Source organism: Condylostylus longicornis, unplaced genomic scaffold, assembly GCF_029603195.1.
Source record: "Condylostylus longicornis isolate FDR11 unplaced genomic scaffold, ASM2960319v2 ptg000573l, whole genome shotgun sequence".
In the NCBI taxonomy this organism is placed as follows: Eukaryota; Metazoa; Arthropoda; class Insecta; order Diptera; family Dolichopodidae; genus Condylostylus; species Condylostylus longicornis.
In genome coordinates, this window is record NW_026578528.1 from 2,924 (window position 1) to 17,551 (window position 14,628).

The 14,628-nt window shown below is 29.7% G+C and overlaps 1 protein-coding gene and 1 long non-coding RNA gene across 3 annotated transcripts; one reads left to right on the forward strand and one right to left on the reverse strand.

Annotated features, from left to right (window-relative positions):
• Nucleotides 1–4,592: 4,592 nt before the first annotated feature.
• Nucleotides 4,593–6,100, forward strand: LOC129617596 (uncharacterized). Of its 2 annotated transcripts, none has more exons than XR_008697721.1 (3): nt 4,593–4,733; nt 5,007–5,109; nt 5,191–6,100. It is a non-coding gene; the product is annotated as an uncharacterized LOC129617596 (long non-coding RNA). The 2 variants fall into 2 exon arrangements; XR_008697722.1 differs by having other exon boundaries at nt 4,595–4,733; nt 4,872–5,109.
• A 6,211-nt stretch (nt 6,101–12,311) lies between these two features.
• LOC129617597 (trafficking protein particle complex subunit 4) lies at nt 12,312–13,674 on the reverse strand. The gene is made up of 3 exons (XM_055532744.1): nt 13,243–13,674; nt 12,917–13,195; nt 12,312–12,863 (listed from the first exon to the last, which is right to left on the reverse strand). Exons 1-3 carry the CDS (start codon nt 13,415–13,417, stop codon nt 12,658–12,660), a joined length of 660 nt encoding a protein of 219 aa, XP_055388719.1. The 5' UTR covers nt 13,418–13,674; the 3' UTR covers nt 12,312–12,657.
• Between the last annotated feature and the right edge of the window lie 954 nt (nt 13,675–14,628).

Consider the following 14,628-nt stretch of genomic DNA (forward strand, 5'->3'; position numbering starts at 1 on the left):
AAATCGCGAACGATGTGTTTATTTTCCAAATCGGAGCTCATATCGCCCGATATTCAGAGTAAAATTTTCACTAACTATTCACTGATTATAGTATGCACAAGCTGGTAAACAAAATGCTGCATTTTGAGAATAAATATAAGGAAAATTTAGATTTTGCAGTAATGAAGGATACATTAAAACGCTTTATACGCTTGACAACTAGATTACGCCTTTTTTTGTTTTATTTACTTTTTTTCTTTTACATTTGAATATGTACCAGTATTATAGCTTATTACTATAACAAAATTATGATTTCTTTTTTTTAATGGTTGATTGCTAATTTTCGATCTTGTAACTAGATAAAAAGAAATAAATAATTACCTGTACCTGTATAATTATAAAAGTACCTGAATAATATTTTAAAAGTACCTGTATAATAAATAGAAATAAATTATTAGTTTGCAATATGTATAATAATTATAGATCTTATTGTAAGTTTTCGTTGTAAAAAAAAATTAAATTTAGTGTGTGCAATATTTTCGCCTACAGCAAAATTATTTCTTTCACTATTTCCTGATTCTTCAACCATCTTTTAAAATATCGAGCATATCCATAGTACCACAACGATGATAGTATATATAATCGCTGATTGCCGCTTCCTAACACTATGATCTTTTTGTTTTACTTAGGGTGATAGCAGGATTTTATTTTCATCATTTTTCTTTTTTACTTTTCTGAAATAGCATCTTCGTTTGTTTTTCCAATAGATAGTTTTATTCTTTTTTATTTCAAAAATTATGTGGGTTTGTATTGTATTTGGTTTTCCTGCTAGAAATTTTTTTCTCTTTCAGGGTTCCAATTTAATATTCCAGTTTTCAGTGTTACGTCCATATTCGGAAAAAAATTTATTACAAATAATTTTATAATAAACAACTTTGTTTTAATTTAAGTTGTCTTTCTTTAAGTTGTATTTATTAACAGCATATACACTATTAAAGACGTTAAAAAAATTGATTCGACATTCAACTTTCAAAATTGTTGAGAAACATAACAATTCAATCGATATGTTGAACAAATAATGGTTAGCACCAGACTTGATTAAGGCAATCTGACAAATGATTATCAATTTCTGGAAAATTTAATTTTACTTTAATTCAATTTAATGAAAAAAAATTACAAAATAATTTATTCCAAATTTATGAAAACTTAAAAATGTCTTTAAATACTAAAAATATTTCCTGCTTGGTTATGTACCGATATCGTCTTGTTATTCACTTTCAAATCAGAATTCTCGTTTTCTTAGTTTTGTGTGTATTTTTTCAAAAAACAAAAGTAATCATTTATATTTAGATACACTTCTTAATTAAACTTTCTTCCTTTTTTGCTCAAAATGTTGACTAAACTGAACTCGTGAAATTTACTCACAATTTTCATTTCTCACTACATATGTTTTTGATGAAATCCTAACGCAATTCGTTGGTTGAATTAAATGAAATTTTATATATATATATATTTTTCATTTATTTCAAAGTCATGGGAGCTATAGAGCTCGTATAGAGTGATTTAAGTGATTGTAAATAACAGTTTTTTAAGTCAAAAGTAATAACAAACATAATTAATACAACAACAAAAAAGAAAATTTAATATACAGTTTATTTTAGACCTTACTACTATAGGTAATTTAATTATACAATATTATAGATTTACTAATTTTTGTAAAAATTTAAAATTTTTTTTTTCTTTATAATCCCTTACATTTGACTTTAATTTCTAATTCACTTTGCAAAGAAGTACAAAATATAAAGAAGTATGAATTCATTTATAATATGTATACAATAGTATTTTGTGTTTAAATACATTTTTCATAGTATTCTTTTATTTTTTTTTTTTAAACATTAATTTTTTTTATATTTCTTAATTCTACAAGTAATTCATTATAATATATCTTATAAGCTGTATTATAAACTGAATCAAAGTTATTAAACCATATACCTGCACTTCGTGAAGGGTATATTAACTTTGGTATGGAGTTTGTAACTACTTGAAGGAGTCATCTGCGATATGGACATATATATATATTCTTGCTCAGCGTAAAATTCTGCGTTGATTTAGACATGTCCGTCCGTCCGTCCGTCCGTTCGTCTGTCCGTTCGTCCGTCCGTCCGTCCGATCGCACGATAACTCAAAAACGAATAATGCAATCGACACCAAACTTTCACAAGTTGTTTCTTTTGTGCCAAGGACGAACCCTATTGTTATTGGACCAATTCGGACAACGGGTTCGGGTAGCTGCCATACAACTCAAAGAGTTTATTTTAATTATTTCAAAAACTAATAAAGGTACAAATATAAAATTTTGTATACACATGTCCAATTATATTCTACATATGCTCTAAAAATTTTAATGAGATAGCTGCGCCGGTTCGGGTGGCTGCCATACAACTCCAAAAGCAAATTTTTTATTATCGGCAAAATAATAAAGTCAGATTCATGAAACTTGGCAGTCGTGTGTCCAATTATAGGTCAAAGATATTTCTGAAGTTTTGGTGGAGTTGCTTGACAGGTTCGAGTGGCTCCCATACAACTCCAAAAGCTTATTTTAAATATTTGGAAAAATAATAAAGTCAGATTCATGAAACTTGGCAGTTGTGTGTCCAATTATAGGTCAAAGATGTTTCTGAAGTTTTGGTGGAATTGCTTGACAGGTTCGAGTAGCTCCCATACAAGTCCAAAAGCTTACTTTAAATATTTGAAAAAATAAAAAAGTTAGATTCATGAAATTTGGCAGTTGTGTGTCCAATTATAGATCAGATATATTTGCGAAGTTTTAGTGAAATCGCTTGGCAGGTTCGGGTACCTGCCATACAACTCCAAAAACTAATTTTAAATATTTGGAAAAATAATAAAGACAGATTCATGAAACTTGGCAGTTGTGTGTCCAATTATAGGTCAAAGATATTTCTGAAGTTTTGGTGGAATTGCTTGACAAGTTCGAGTGGCTCCAATACAAGTCCAAAAGCTTATATTTGGAAAAGTAATAAAGTTAGATTCATGAAACTTGGCAGTTGTGTGTCCAATTGTAGATCAGATATATTAGCAAAGTTTTAGTGGAATTGCTTGGCAGGTTCGGGTACCTGCCATACAACTCCAAAAGCTAATTTTAAATATATGGCAAAATTGTAAAGTCAGATTCATGAAACTTGGTAGTCGGATGACTAATTATAGGTCAGACATATCCGTGAAGTTTCTATAGAATGGTTTCACAGGTTTGAGTAATTGCTATACAACAATGAAAGGTGCAGGGTATAATTCAATCGGCTCATACCGACTGAAACGTTTTTACTTGTTTTTATATTATTTGCTATTCTGGCGTTACAATTGTGTGTATTTTTATTCAATATAATTACTGTATTTGTGTTTATGCTTTCAGACAACATCATATGTACCTGTGATGCCAATTTACTTTTTATATGTAAACTCAATGGTAAAATCTTATTTTCAATATGAATTTTTCGCGTTGCCGTTCTGTATTTATATCCAAATAAATTTTTGATGGCTTTATTCTATGTTCTCTGCAATTTATTCATTGTATATATCAAATGTATTACCCCAAATTTGAATATTATATGTTATGGTAGAGTGGAACATACTGTAATAAACTGACTTTTTTAACTTACGTGGAACTCTTGTTGCTATCAACTTAAAAATTCCAGCTATTTGTCGGGCTTTTTTAGTTTGTTGTAGAATCTGCCGTTCCCACGATAGCTTTTCATCGATTATTATACCTAGGTATTTATATTCTTTCACCATTTCTAGCTGACAGTTATTGTAGGTTATATTAAGAAAGTCCTCTGGTTTTCTTTTGAAAATTATATATTTTGTTTTTGTAGTATTAATATGCAGTTTATGCCTATTCATTCGGGTTGTTATGAGTTCTATATCTTGCTGTATAATATCTTCCAATTTCAACATTGATGATTCATCATATACAATCACGAGGTCATCTGCGTACATATAGAGAGTACCTTTCAATTTGATCTTTAATAATCCACTTACGTAGACCGCAAATAACGTTGGACCCAGAGAGCTTCCCTGTATGACACCGAAGGTATTGTTTTCTGTCTGACTTTTTATTTTGTCACATTCCGCATATTGAACTCTATCATCCAAATAGCTTTTGAACCATGCATATTCCCTACCAAGAACTCCGTATTCTATCAATATTTTTAGCAATATTTTACGGTCTACCGAGTCAAACGCTTTCTTTATATCGAAAAAAATAGCTACAACTTTATTGTTTTTATCTATACCAGATTGTATTTTCGATATTACATCAAATAGCGCCGCTTCAGTGCTTGATTGTTTTTTAAAACCGTATTGCTGTTTGCTCAATAAATTTGAATTAAACAAATAGTCGTTGAGTTGTTTATTAACTATAGTTTCTATTATCTTACTTATAACTGGAGCTATAGGAATTGGTCTGAAATCTTCTGGAGCATCATTACTACCTGTATTTTTACACACAGGAATTATTTTGCATGTTTTTAGGGTATTTGGCATTTTGGCTTGAGATATTGTTTTATTGATTATTTCAGTCAAAATATCTACTAATTCTTCTTTACATTTTTTGATAAATAGTGTTGGTATATTATCAGCCCCGCAGGAATTGGAATTTGAGAAATTAGTAATCAAATTCATAGTATCTTCTCAAAAAATTGGTCTAAATTGTAAACAATTCATGTGTCTGGTAGAAGGTAAAAATAATGGGTTTTCAAAATTTTTCGCCATATTTTCACCTACTTTTGCATAAAATTTATTAAATATATTGAGCTCGTTGATTTTATCTTCTTGTAAACTACAATTCGCATAAAACTCATTTTTTGTTTTTTCAGTTCCAATTAGTTTTTGTAGAACAGCTGTTCATTTGACATCTTATTAGTAGATACATATATTTACATTCACCATTTCTACAATTAATCCCAGATGTTCGGATAAATCATGTTGAAAAAGTGATATATACATTTCAGCTGTTGGATCGCTAATTAAGACATGATCGAGGCATGTTCCACTAATTCGCCTGGTAATTTCATCATGGCAAATACTATATCCACTTGACTCAATAATTGTTTTGTAAGTATGTACATTTCTATCTAATACATCTCTTAAATTGAAATTAAAATCACCAAAAATTAAATTTTTATTTGTTCTTAGGTCTGCAAGATGAGATTCAAATTTATCTAGAAATTAGTTTATGTGGTTTTGAGTTGTTTCAGGTGGTCTATAAAAAGCCGATATGTATACCATACTTAACATTTTTGTAAATAAGATTTATGCTCACAAGACTGTTAAATTCATCACAATATATTTCAATTTCTGAGTATGACACCCTTTCATGTACATACAGTGTAACACCACCACCCCGTCTTCCAGAAATTATTGGTTCTCTATAATCGTTGATTTTATAAGAAAAATTGGCATCATCGATTTTGAACCAAGATTCCGATATAACTATTAAATCAACAATGAAGTGAAGTTTGTCTAACATATACGCAATATCATCAAGTTTATCTTTTAAGCTTCTAGCATTAAAATAAAGAATTTTTAGTGAATTATTTCTGTTAATTTTAGTTTGGAAAATATCTTCGTTATTGGATTTTACATAGGTACTTTGAGGTAAATTGAACGCTAAATTATTGTACATTAAGGTTGTTATCTTCTGTTACAAGTATAGCCTTACTATTAGAATTTTTTCTTATAAACAATTTACCCTCTTTCACCCATATAAATTCGATAACCTTTTGCTTTTTTAGTTCTCGTGCTTTTTTGTAAAGTAATTTGAAATAACAAGTAAGTCTTTCATTGCAGAATATGGTATTGTCGTTTGTATTTTCTATCTCATTTTCAAATATTTTAGTTGTAATAGTTTTTTTCTTCATGGTTTTTAGAATACATATTAGTTTTTACTTCAAGATTAGAAAATTTAACAATAATTCTACCAGACTCACCTGACCTTCTTGATTTATTTTTATCTACAAATACTTTTTTGATATCCTTTTGATCGATTTCTACTCCTACACTATTTGTTATTTTGGTAGCAGCTAATCTGGGGTTCTTATTTTCATCTACAGGAACACCACTAATTTCGATATCCTTCAGTATCCTATTTTGTTTAATTTTTTCGATTTCTATTTTTGTTTTATGAATTTCAAATTTAAGCTGTTTATTTTCATTTTGAACCTATATACTGTTTTATTTCATTAACCTCTTTTTTGAAATTCAGAAAGTCTAAGCGTAGTTCCGCTTGATTCTTTATTATAGTTTCTAATTTTAATTTAGTCGTCGCAACGAATTAGAAATACTAAAGAAAGAAGCATCTGTGTTCCTATTATCGCTTAGACCATGGATGTCAAGACTTTTGAAACTATGGGCCAATTTCCAATATTCTGTATGACAAAAGGGCCAGAAAATAAAACAATTAATTCAATTTTTAAGGTGTATAAACGTTTATTTATTTTTTATTAGAAGTACTGGGAGCTGAGTGACACTGCTTCTGTTGAACAAGTCTTAAAATATTGGGTTGCATATTTGTAGTAGCCAATTGGGTTGCATATTTGTAGTTGTAATATTTTAACAATTCGTTTTAGAGGGCCGCACCAAAATAAGAAAATGGCCGCATGCGGCCCACGGGCCGCGCTTTTGACATCCATGGCTTAGACTCCCTAAAAAATCGTATATTGAAAAAACATAGTGAAGCCAAAAACTTCAGATAAGTCTCTTTCTTTGCTCCGAGCATTGTCAAGCTGAAATTAACATTAAATGCCAAATATATAGAGTAAAGAAAGAAGATTTTGTTATTTAATTATAAAATTAGTGCAGTTTTCAAATAAAATATTTAATAATAAGTGTTTAAAAAAGAATATTATTTTATAATAACCTATAAAAATCTACAACAAGTGGAAAAAACAAAAAAAAAATCTGATGTGGTCAGCACATAAACGACCTAATGTGTCTTGCTTAGAAAGTGTTACAGAATATTATAAAAATGTCTGTTAAATACTTCTTTCCAATTTTTAGGACATTAGTAAGCTTATACTTAACATACGTAGAAAAATGTAAATTTGGCTCTTAGTAGAGTTTCGCTTTGTGCTACCCGAATTCCCTGAAATGCTCGCCAGTTAGTTTCGGTAACAACCAGAAGTCAAATATCAAATTTCAAGAAATACTATCAATTTGTTCTGTGGATATAGTGAAAAATGTAAAATCGGCCCGCAAATCAGTTCTCGAGCCCTGATCTTTCCAAAAAAGTTATATGTTCATTGCTTTAATATGAGGAATTCATATATTAAATTTCAATGAAATCGGTTGATTATTTCTCTTTATATACACAAAAATGTATATTTGGCCCGTAGTAAACGCCCAGTTGCTGATGCCTGATTTCTTCCAAAAGTTAGGAATTTTTGCGTATGATCGAGCAAAGCTTATATATGAAATTTCAAGTAAATCGGTTGAATACTTTCTTCAAAATGGTGAAAAATGTAATATCGGCCCGCAAATCCGTTTTCGAGCCCTGATCCTTCCAAAAAATTTATATGTTCATTGTTTTAATACGAGGAGTTCATATATTAAATTTCAATGAAATCGGTTGATTATTTCTCTTTATATACACAAAAATGTATATTAGGCCCGTAGTAAACGTTTAGTTACCGATGCCTGATTTCTTCCAAAACATACGAATTTTTGCGGACGGTCGAGCTGAGCTTATATATAAAATTTCAAGTAAATCGGTTGAATATTTTCTTCAAAATGTTCAAAAATGTAAAACAGGCCCGCTAAAAAGTGCAGTTCCCGAGGCCTGATATATACCAAAAGTTGATCGATCCGTGCTATGGTGGAAACGAACTTACATATGTATAAAATTTCATCAAAATCGATTCAGCCGAACTTGAGATACACGCGTGCAAACACAGACCGACAGACCGACAGGTTGCTAAAAATAGTTTATTTGCACTTCCCTATTATGGAGAAGTACGTTCCCACCGAAAACTCGATATGCAAAATTTGTTGCCATCACATAACCTACCTATTGTTTACACAATACGGTCGGTAAAAATTATTGAAAAAGAAAAAAGTGTATATGTAGTTTTAAATTGTTATTCCCATTTGAAAAAACAAATAATTTTATTACACCATATATGTACATACATATGAATAAATTAAATCGTCGTAGTTGGAAATTTGGCCTGCGGAGCAGAGTGGAATTGGAACACATTTGATTGTTAAGTTGTTTCTCATTTATGTATAAACAATCAAAAACAAAGATGACCTTTTGTATAACCGCACGTATCAAATGAATGTGTTTAATTTAAATAAATATATTAATGAGTTTTTATTTATTTTTATCATGTTTCCAAATTAATAAAAATAAGTAATTGAAAATACGAAAATATTTTTTTTCACTTGAACTGATTTTGCAAAAGTAGCAAAGTAAATGTTGGAGGTAGTAAAGCAATAAGTCATATTGTTAAATCATTGTTCATCTTTAATATATTCTTTGCTTATTCTAAACAGGTCGCTGAATTTTGTCATTCCCATTGAGCGTTGCTTCACCGAAATCAGTTGATTACGTTGCAGTTGTCGTTCTCATTGAGCGACGGGAGTAAGTCTGTCTCGTATAAAACTTGAAAGAACTTTAAAAAATGAAAAATATGATGTTACTTGTTCCAATGAGAAAAAAATTCCCGTTTAAAAAAAAAAAAATCAGACGGTTGGAAATCGGTTATATGAACGTCGAATGTCGATATATTTATCCAAAATAATCAATTATTTTTTTATATGAATGTGAAATTTAAAAAAATCATTTTTCAATCCATTTTACTTATTTACATACATTCAATTACCTATCCTTATTCCTATTACACTAATATACTATAATAATTAAAAATATTATTTTTCCAGGCGGATTGGGCCACGAAATATCCACGGTTAGGTATGCTAGTGGTAAGAGTCCACTAAAATCGAATAAAAATCCATACGTGACGGATTCACAATAAGCGGCTCTTTGGTCTGGGATTGATCCCTTAGCACTGGCAGAAATTATATGTGCTTCCTTGCACGAGCGAATTATTCTCAACGGCTAACAGAAGAAAACCCGGAAAAAAAACAAAGCACATGCAATGAACAAAACACAAGGATTGTATTCCACAGGTGGTAATCCAGTAATGCTGGGAAATCCACACTCTTCGGAGGCTGGTCTCATGGATTCTCATGACAGGAGAGTAAATTAGATACTCAGGACTCGAGAATAACTGAGTTAGCGAGTCTTCATAAGGTGCTGCAAAACGTAATCTGCAAATTACAAGCAGAGAACGTAAATTTAAAAAATCAAATAAAATGTGCATCAACAGAAAAGAAGAACAAAGATGCGGAAGTTATTGTATAAGAAACCGACGAGGAAGAACTGCCTAGAGAAACTGATTGGATCCTAAAACAGAATAATGCAAAAAAGCGAAAAATGGAGAAATATCCTAAAAAAATCAGAGAAGACAGTTAAAATAAATAATAAAACCAGAAATAAAATTAAGGCTGAAAATTCAAAGAAGCACAAGCCGGTTAAATGGAGCAACATTAAAAACTACTCCCACGTTAAGTTCAATATGACGAATAATGACAAATTAGAAATAAATGTGGAGAATGAAAATGATTACAGATTGCTAACAAAAGCTATAACTAAGGCTAGACTAAAGTGGCATATGTATGAGAATGAGCTGGCAAGGTCAGTTAAAGTTAGAAATCTCCATTCAAAGGCTTTAAATGTTTAGATGTTGCAAATAAAATCAAAAGGAAAAAAGAAAATGGAAGATATATTTAATTAAAACTTCCGCTCTTTATGTTGTCTTTTGACCATTCGAAAAAGATAACCAAAATCTATAAAATAGAATCCTTAAGAGTAAAAATTGAAGCTCTTAAAAGCAGCAAGTCCATTCCGCGATGCAAAAGATGCCAGAGATTTAGACACATAGAAAAGTTTTGCCAAAGTGAGGATAAATGTGTAAAATGTGCTGGTAATCATATGACAGCAGAGTGCAACAAGAAGGATAATTTTCAGCCCAAATGTACGAACTGAGGTACACCTTGCTAGCTATCGAGGTTGTTTGGTTGCAAAAGAATTGCAACCAAACTCCAATCAGTCTGGAACATTAATGTCCCCTCAGACAATAGTCTCATCAGTAGAATTTAGACTGCTACACAATTTTCCTCCGCCAGAAGAGTTTCTTATAAGCACCAGATATAGAGTTAGGTGGAACGTGACAATAAACTTTGACTAAGTTCTTGGTTTGAAACTCAATTTTAACAACTATGATTTTGGATTTTGGAACAAGGCTAGCGGGATCCGCTATCAATGGGATCCGACACGTACAGTTCTTTTCTAAAAACAATATACGCAGACCCGAATATCTCTAAATCGTTTATTGAAGAGGAAAGCAGATCCGAATATCGTAAATCGTTTATTGAAGGGGAAAGCCAAGTCTCCAATAACGGAAAAATGTCGCAGCCTATGATGGCAGAGTTGATAAGAACTGTACTCGTCTTAGTTGTAAGTCCATGAATGCCCTGATAATATTTTGATATATTCCTCCCAGATGTTCTTGTTAGTCGAATGGTTACCAAACAATTACGTGTGGACCTAGGGACGGTTTCGGCTCTATTTGAACCATCATTAAACTACTTTGAGCTGGAAGAGGGTAAAGAACGAAAAGACTTATCAGTAGACTCTATCGTTTTTTTGCAAATAATAAACCCACCTAGTATTCAAGTGGTTACGATACATGGTCAAGTCCCTATCAACCAAATCAGGATCCACATTAAGGTTGAGGTGATATCTCCTAAAGATCTTAGACAAAGCATCGTAATCCGAAAGTAAGTTCGCACTCTCAATAAATACTTCAATATCAATTTAATCTTTCCCTGATGGTGTACGTGATCGACCGCGTTGTACAAGTAGGCTAAGTACAGTTTCACATTTTCGTAAATTATCCAATCCCTAAACCGAGAAAGTATTATTATTATTATTTTTATTATTATTATTTTTATTACTGCTATCATTATTATTATTGCTATTATTGTAATTATGATTGTTGTTATGGTACGTATTGTTTAAGGCTGCTATAATTTCTTTCTTAATTATTTTCGACTTTCTTTCTGTCTCTTTTATATTTTAAATCCAACAACTTTCTACCTCAGTACGCGGCTTAATAACTTGTTTGAATTGAAAAAATCTGTATGTATGTAAGTATATATACGAGGTGATTATATAATATTGTTTGTATATACATATAAAATTAGTTGTCAAATTCGATGGTTTCCGAGATACAGGGATTTTAAAGAAATTTCACGAAATTTGTACTTGCTAAAGTTTTTTTGCTTATAACATCCCTTATGAAAAATTTAGAATTCTTGTGCATTATTTGTATTTCATGTACTTTCAGAATACCAATCAATCGAAGCTTATAATTACGTTTCTTTACCGATTTATGATACAGGAGTTATAGCACAAAAACTATTTCTATGTCCAGATTTAAATGCCTTGATAAAATGTAAAAAATCAAAAAACTCTAACTAGTTTTGATTTTTATTTATTTAAGGTGCTATAATTATCAACAATTATTAATTTTTGATCACAATGAATACTCTAAAAAGCAGCTGATATTTTGGTAAAACAATGAGATTTTAAGAACTTTATTGAAGTACAAAAAATTTTTGAGAAAATTCCGGTGTTGTTACTTTATTTCAAATTTTTGCTATGAATGCTCAATTGTTCAAATTATTCCGAGAAATTTTCAGTTTTGATAAGAAAAACAATTTCCGCCTCGCAAATGTTTATGCCTGAGCTACATCTAGTCAGCTTAAAATATCAGATTATCTTAAAACTTAAAATATTAAATTATATAAGGCAGTCCGAAATCGCAAAAAATTACAAAATTCTTCATGTTTTCGCAGTATTCAGATTGAAATATTTTTTTAATTTTTTTTGTATAATTTTTGAGCATTCTTTGTTTTTTATCACTTATTTATTCACTTAATTTTTTTATCACTTCATCTAGTTTTAAAAGCGATTTAGATTATTATATTTTTTGTTCTGCTTTTTTCTTTTTAAATTGAATTTCGTATTCAAAAATTTTATTTTAAATCAGTGACCTTCCATTTGGAAGAAAAGAAATTTTAGATGGAATTTACTGACCGATTTTTTAAATTTAAATTAATAAAAATATGTAGATTCTGTAGAGCTAAATACATTAATCAATTTCCTTCACACAAATAATTTCCAACACCCCTTCCATTTAAACTCTATAAATTTGGAATTTATTTTTGGGTTACTTCTGAGATTGGTGCCCTTATAAATATGTATGGCATTAATTAAACTATAAATAAATATCTTGCATTTTCGGTGAGTTATTTAAAATTATTAAAATATATATGTACATATACCTATATAATACAACAGTTTTGTATAATATTCATACATAGAGTTTCGTAAACCATTAGTATACAAAGTTTCATACACTATTGGTATATAGTTTTGTATACTTTTGGTGTATGGAGTGTCACATTTTACTGGGCACTCATGTACTTAAAGACATCATTGAACTCTCAATACTTTTATTAATTTTCGTCTTGGTTTTACTTATCAATATTTTGTAACCCATTTTTTTCTACTTGATCTAATAGCGATTTCAGTTTTAGGTCGAACTGCTCACACCTGATCGGCATCTCAAGCGAATAAAAAGGATTTTTTAAAACAAAATCTGAATACAATTCATAAATTTTTTTTAGCAAAACATTAATATTAGTAATTCCACTTTCGGATATCAGCATAAATTTCACACCTGCAAACGTTAAACTTATTGTAATTTAAAGATATATTTTTGAAAGTCTTTACCTGTTAGTGTTTGAAAACAGTAGAGACAAAATGTATCGGCTTCTAATATTTCTATTCCTGAACACTTCGGTTCTGGACTCAACTGGCTTGCTATTGCAAATAATGGATAAAACATGCTTGCTAGAAAAATTTTTTCATTAGTTGTCATTTTCGGTCTTGCAAACTTTAAATTCAGGGGATAATTGCTTTGATTTTGTACAATATCTTTTACTGCTCGACCATCCTCCAGAATTTCTCCGTTCACTGCAACACCATTAACTGTGGTCAAAATGTGACCAACTAAAAAAGTCGCATAAAATAATTGCAAATATTAGCTATTATTTTACCATTTAAACCATCTTTTCGCCCAAAAATTATTGAAATTTTTTTTGTATCGTATTCTAATACGAGGTCCAAAGGATATCCAAATGTTTTTTCATTTTCTATTTTAAACACACTATGATCTAAATTATAAATCAACCCACCAGATTTGCTAACTATGTAAATTCCATACACTAACATTGCTTATTAGAGGTTGGCTTAGTAATTGTATCAATTCTCGATTAAATATATTTCGAATTTTGATTTAAATATTTTTCTCATTAATTATATAATATCTACGTTTCTTTTGAAAAACAAATAGAAGACTAACTTATGAAATTTCTGCTTTATTGATTAAAATAACATCTGACAAAAAAATTACAGCTTCGTCTAAATTTTGACTAAAACTTTTTCAATATTCCACTTTGAAATTCCTTTTAGGGCTGCCGTTTATTTATTAAAAGACGACTTTTTCAGCCAATCATAAAATTTACATTTTAGTATTTAATACTAAAGAAAAGGGTCAATCTCGTTTGCACTCCCTAAAATATCTTGAAAAAAACACAGTGAAGTCAAAAGCTTCGGGTAAGTTTCTATGTTTGTTCCAAGCGTTGCCAATGAAAATTGACATTAAATGCCAAATGTTTTCTTGGGAAAAGCAAGCGACGCTGGTAAAAGAAGATGAAGTTATTTTTCTTTGGTTTTTTTTAAATTAATGTAGTTTGTGAATGAAAAATTATAAAATATTTTGAAAAAATTATTGAGAAAGACTTTTATATAATAAAATTTATAAAAAAAATATAAGAAAATGAAAAGAGAACAATTTTTTTCGAAGAAGGTGAAGGTACAAATTTTTATTCTCATTTGAAAAAATAAATGAATGTTTTTCATCAAAAAAATAAAAAAATTTTCTAAAAATTAAAATAATATTTATTCAATAACTCAGCATTTACACATACAAGTTACTTGCAAGCAAGTTTGTATAATATTAATTGTCAATTAGTTTTTCGAAATGTCAAATTACTTGCTATTATGACGTAGGCGTTTAGCAAGTTAATTTTTGAAAATGTCTTTGAGAAGAAAACAACTAGCAATATATATAATTGTTTATAAATTTTAGAAACCATAAGTTTGCTAAGTTTAATTTTTTCAAAACAAAATTCAAAAATTTTAAATTAAAAAAAAATCAAAACAACAAATTTTTTTTGTGAATTTCTCAATATGTCAAATTACTTGCTCAAATTACTGGCAGCAAAATTTTCTTGCAAGTTGAACTGCAAGTAAACAAGCAAGTAGAAATATTTCAATGTGTTAGTAAAATTTTTGTACGCATTGCAACTTTCTTGCAAGTAACTTGTACGTGTAAATGCTGGGTAACGTTAAGTTTAATTATGAACTAAACTTAACACTGT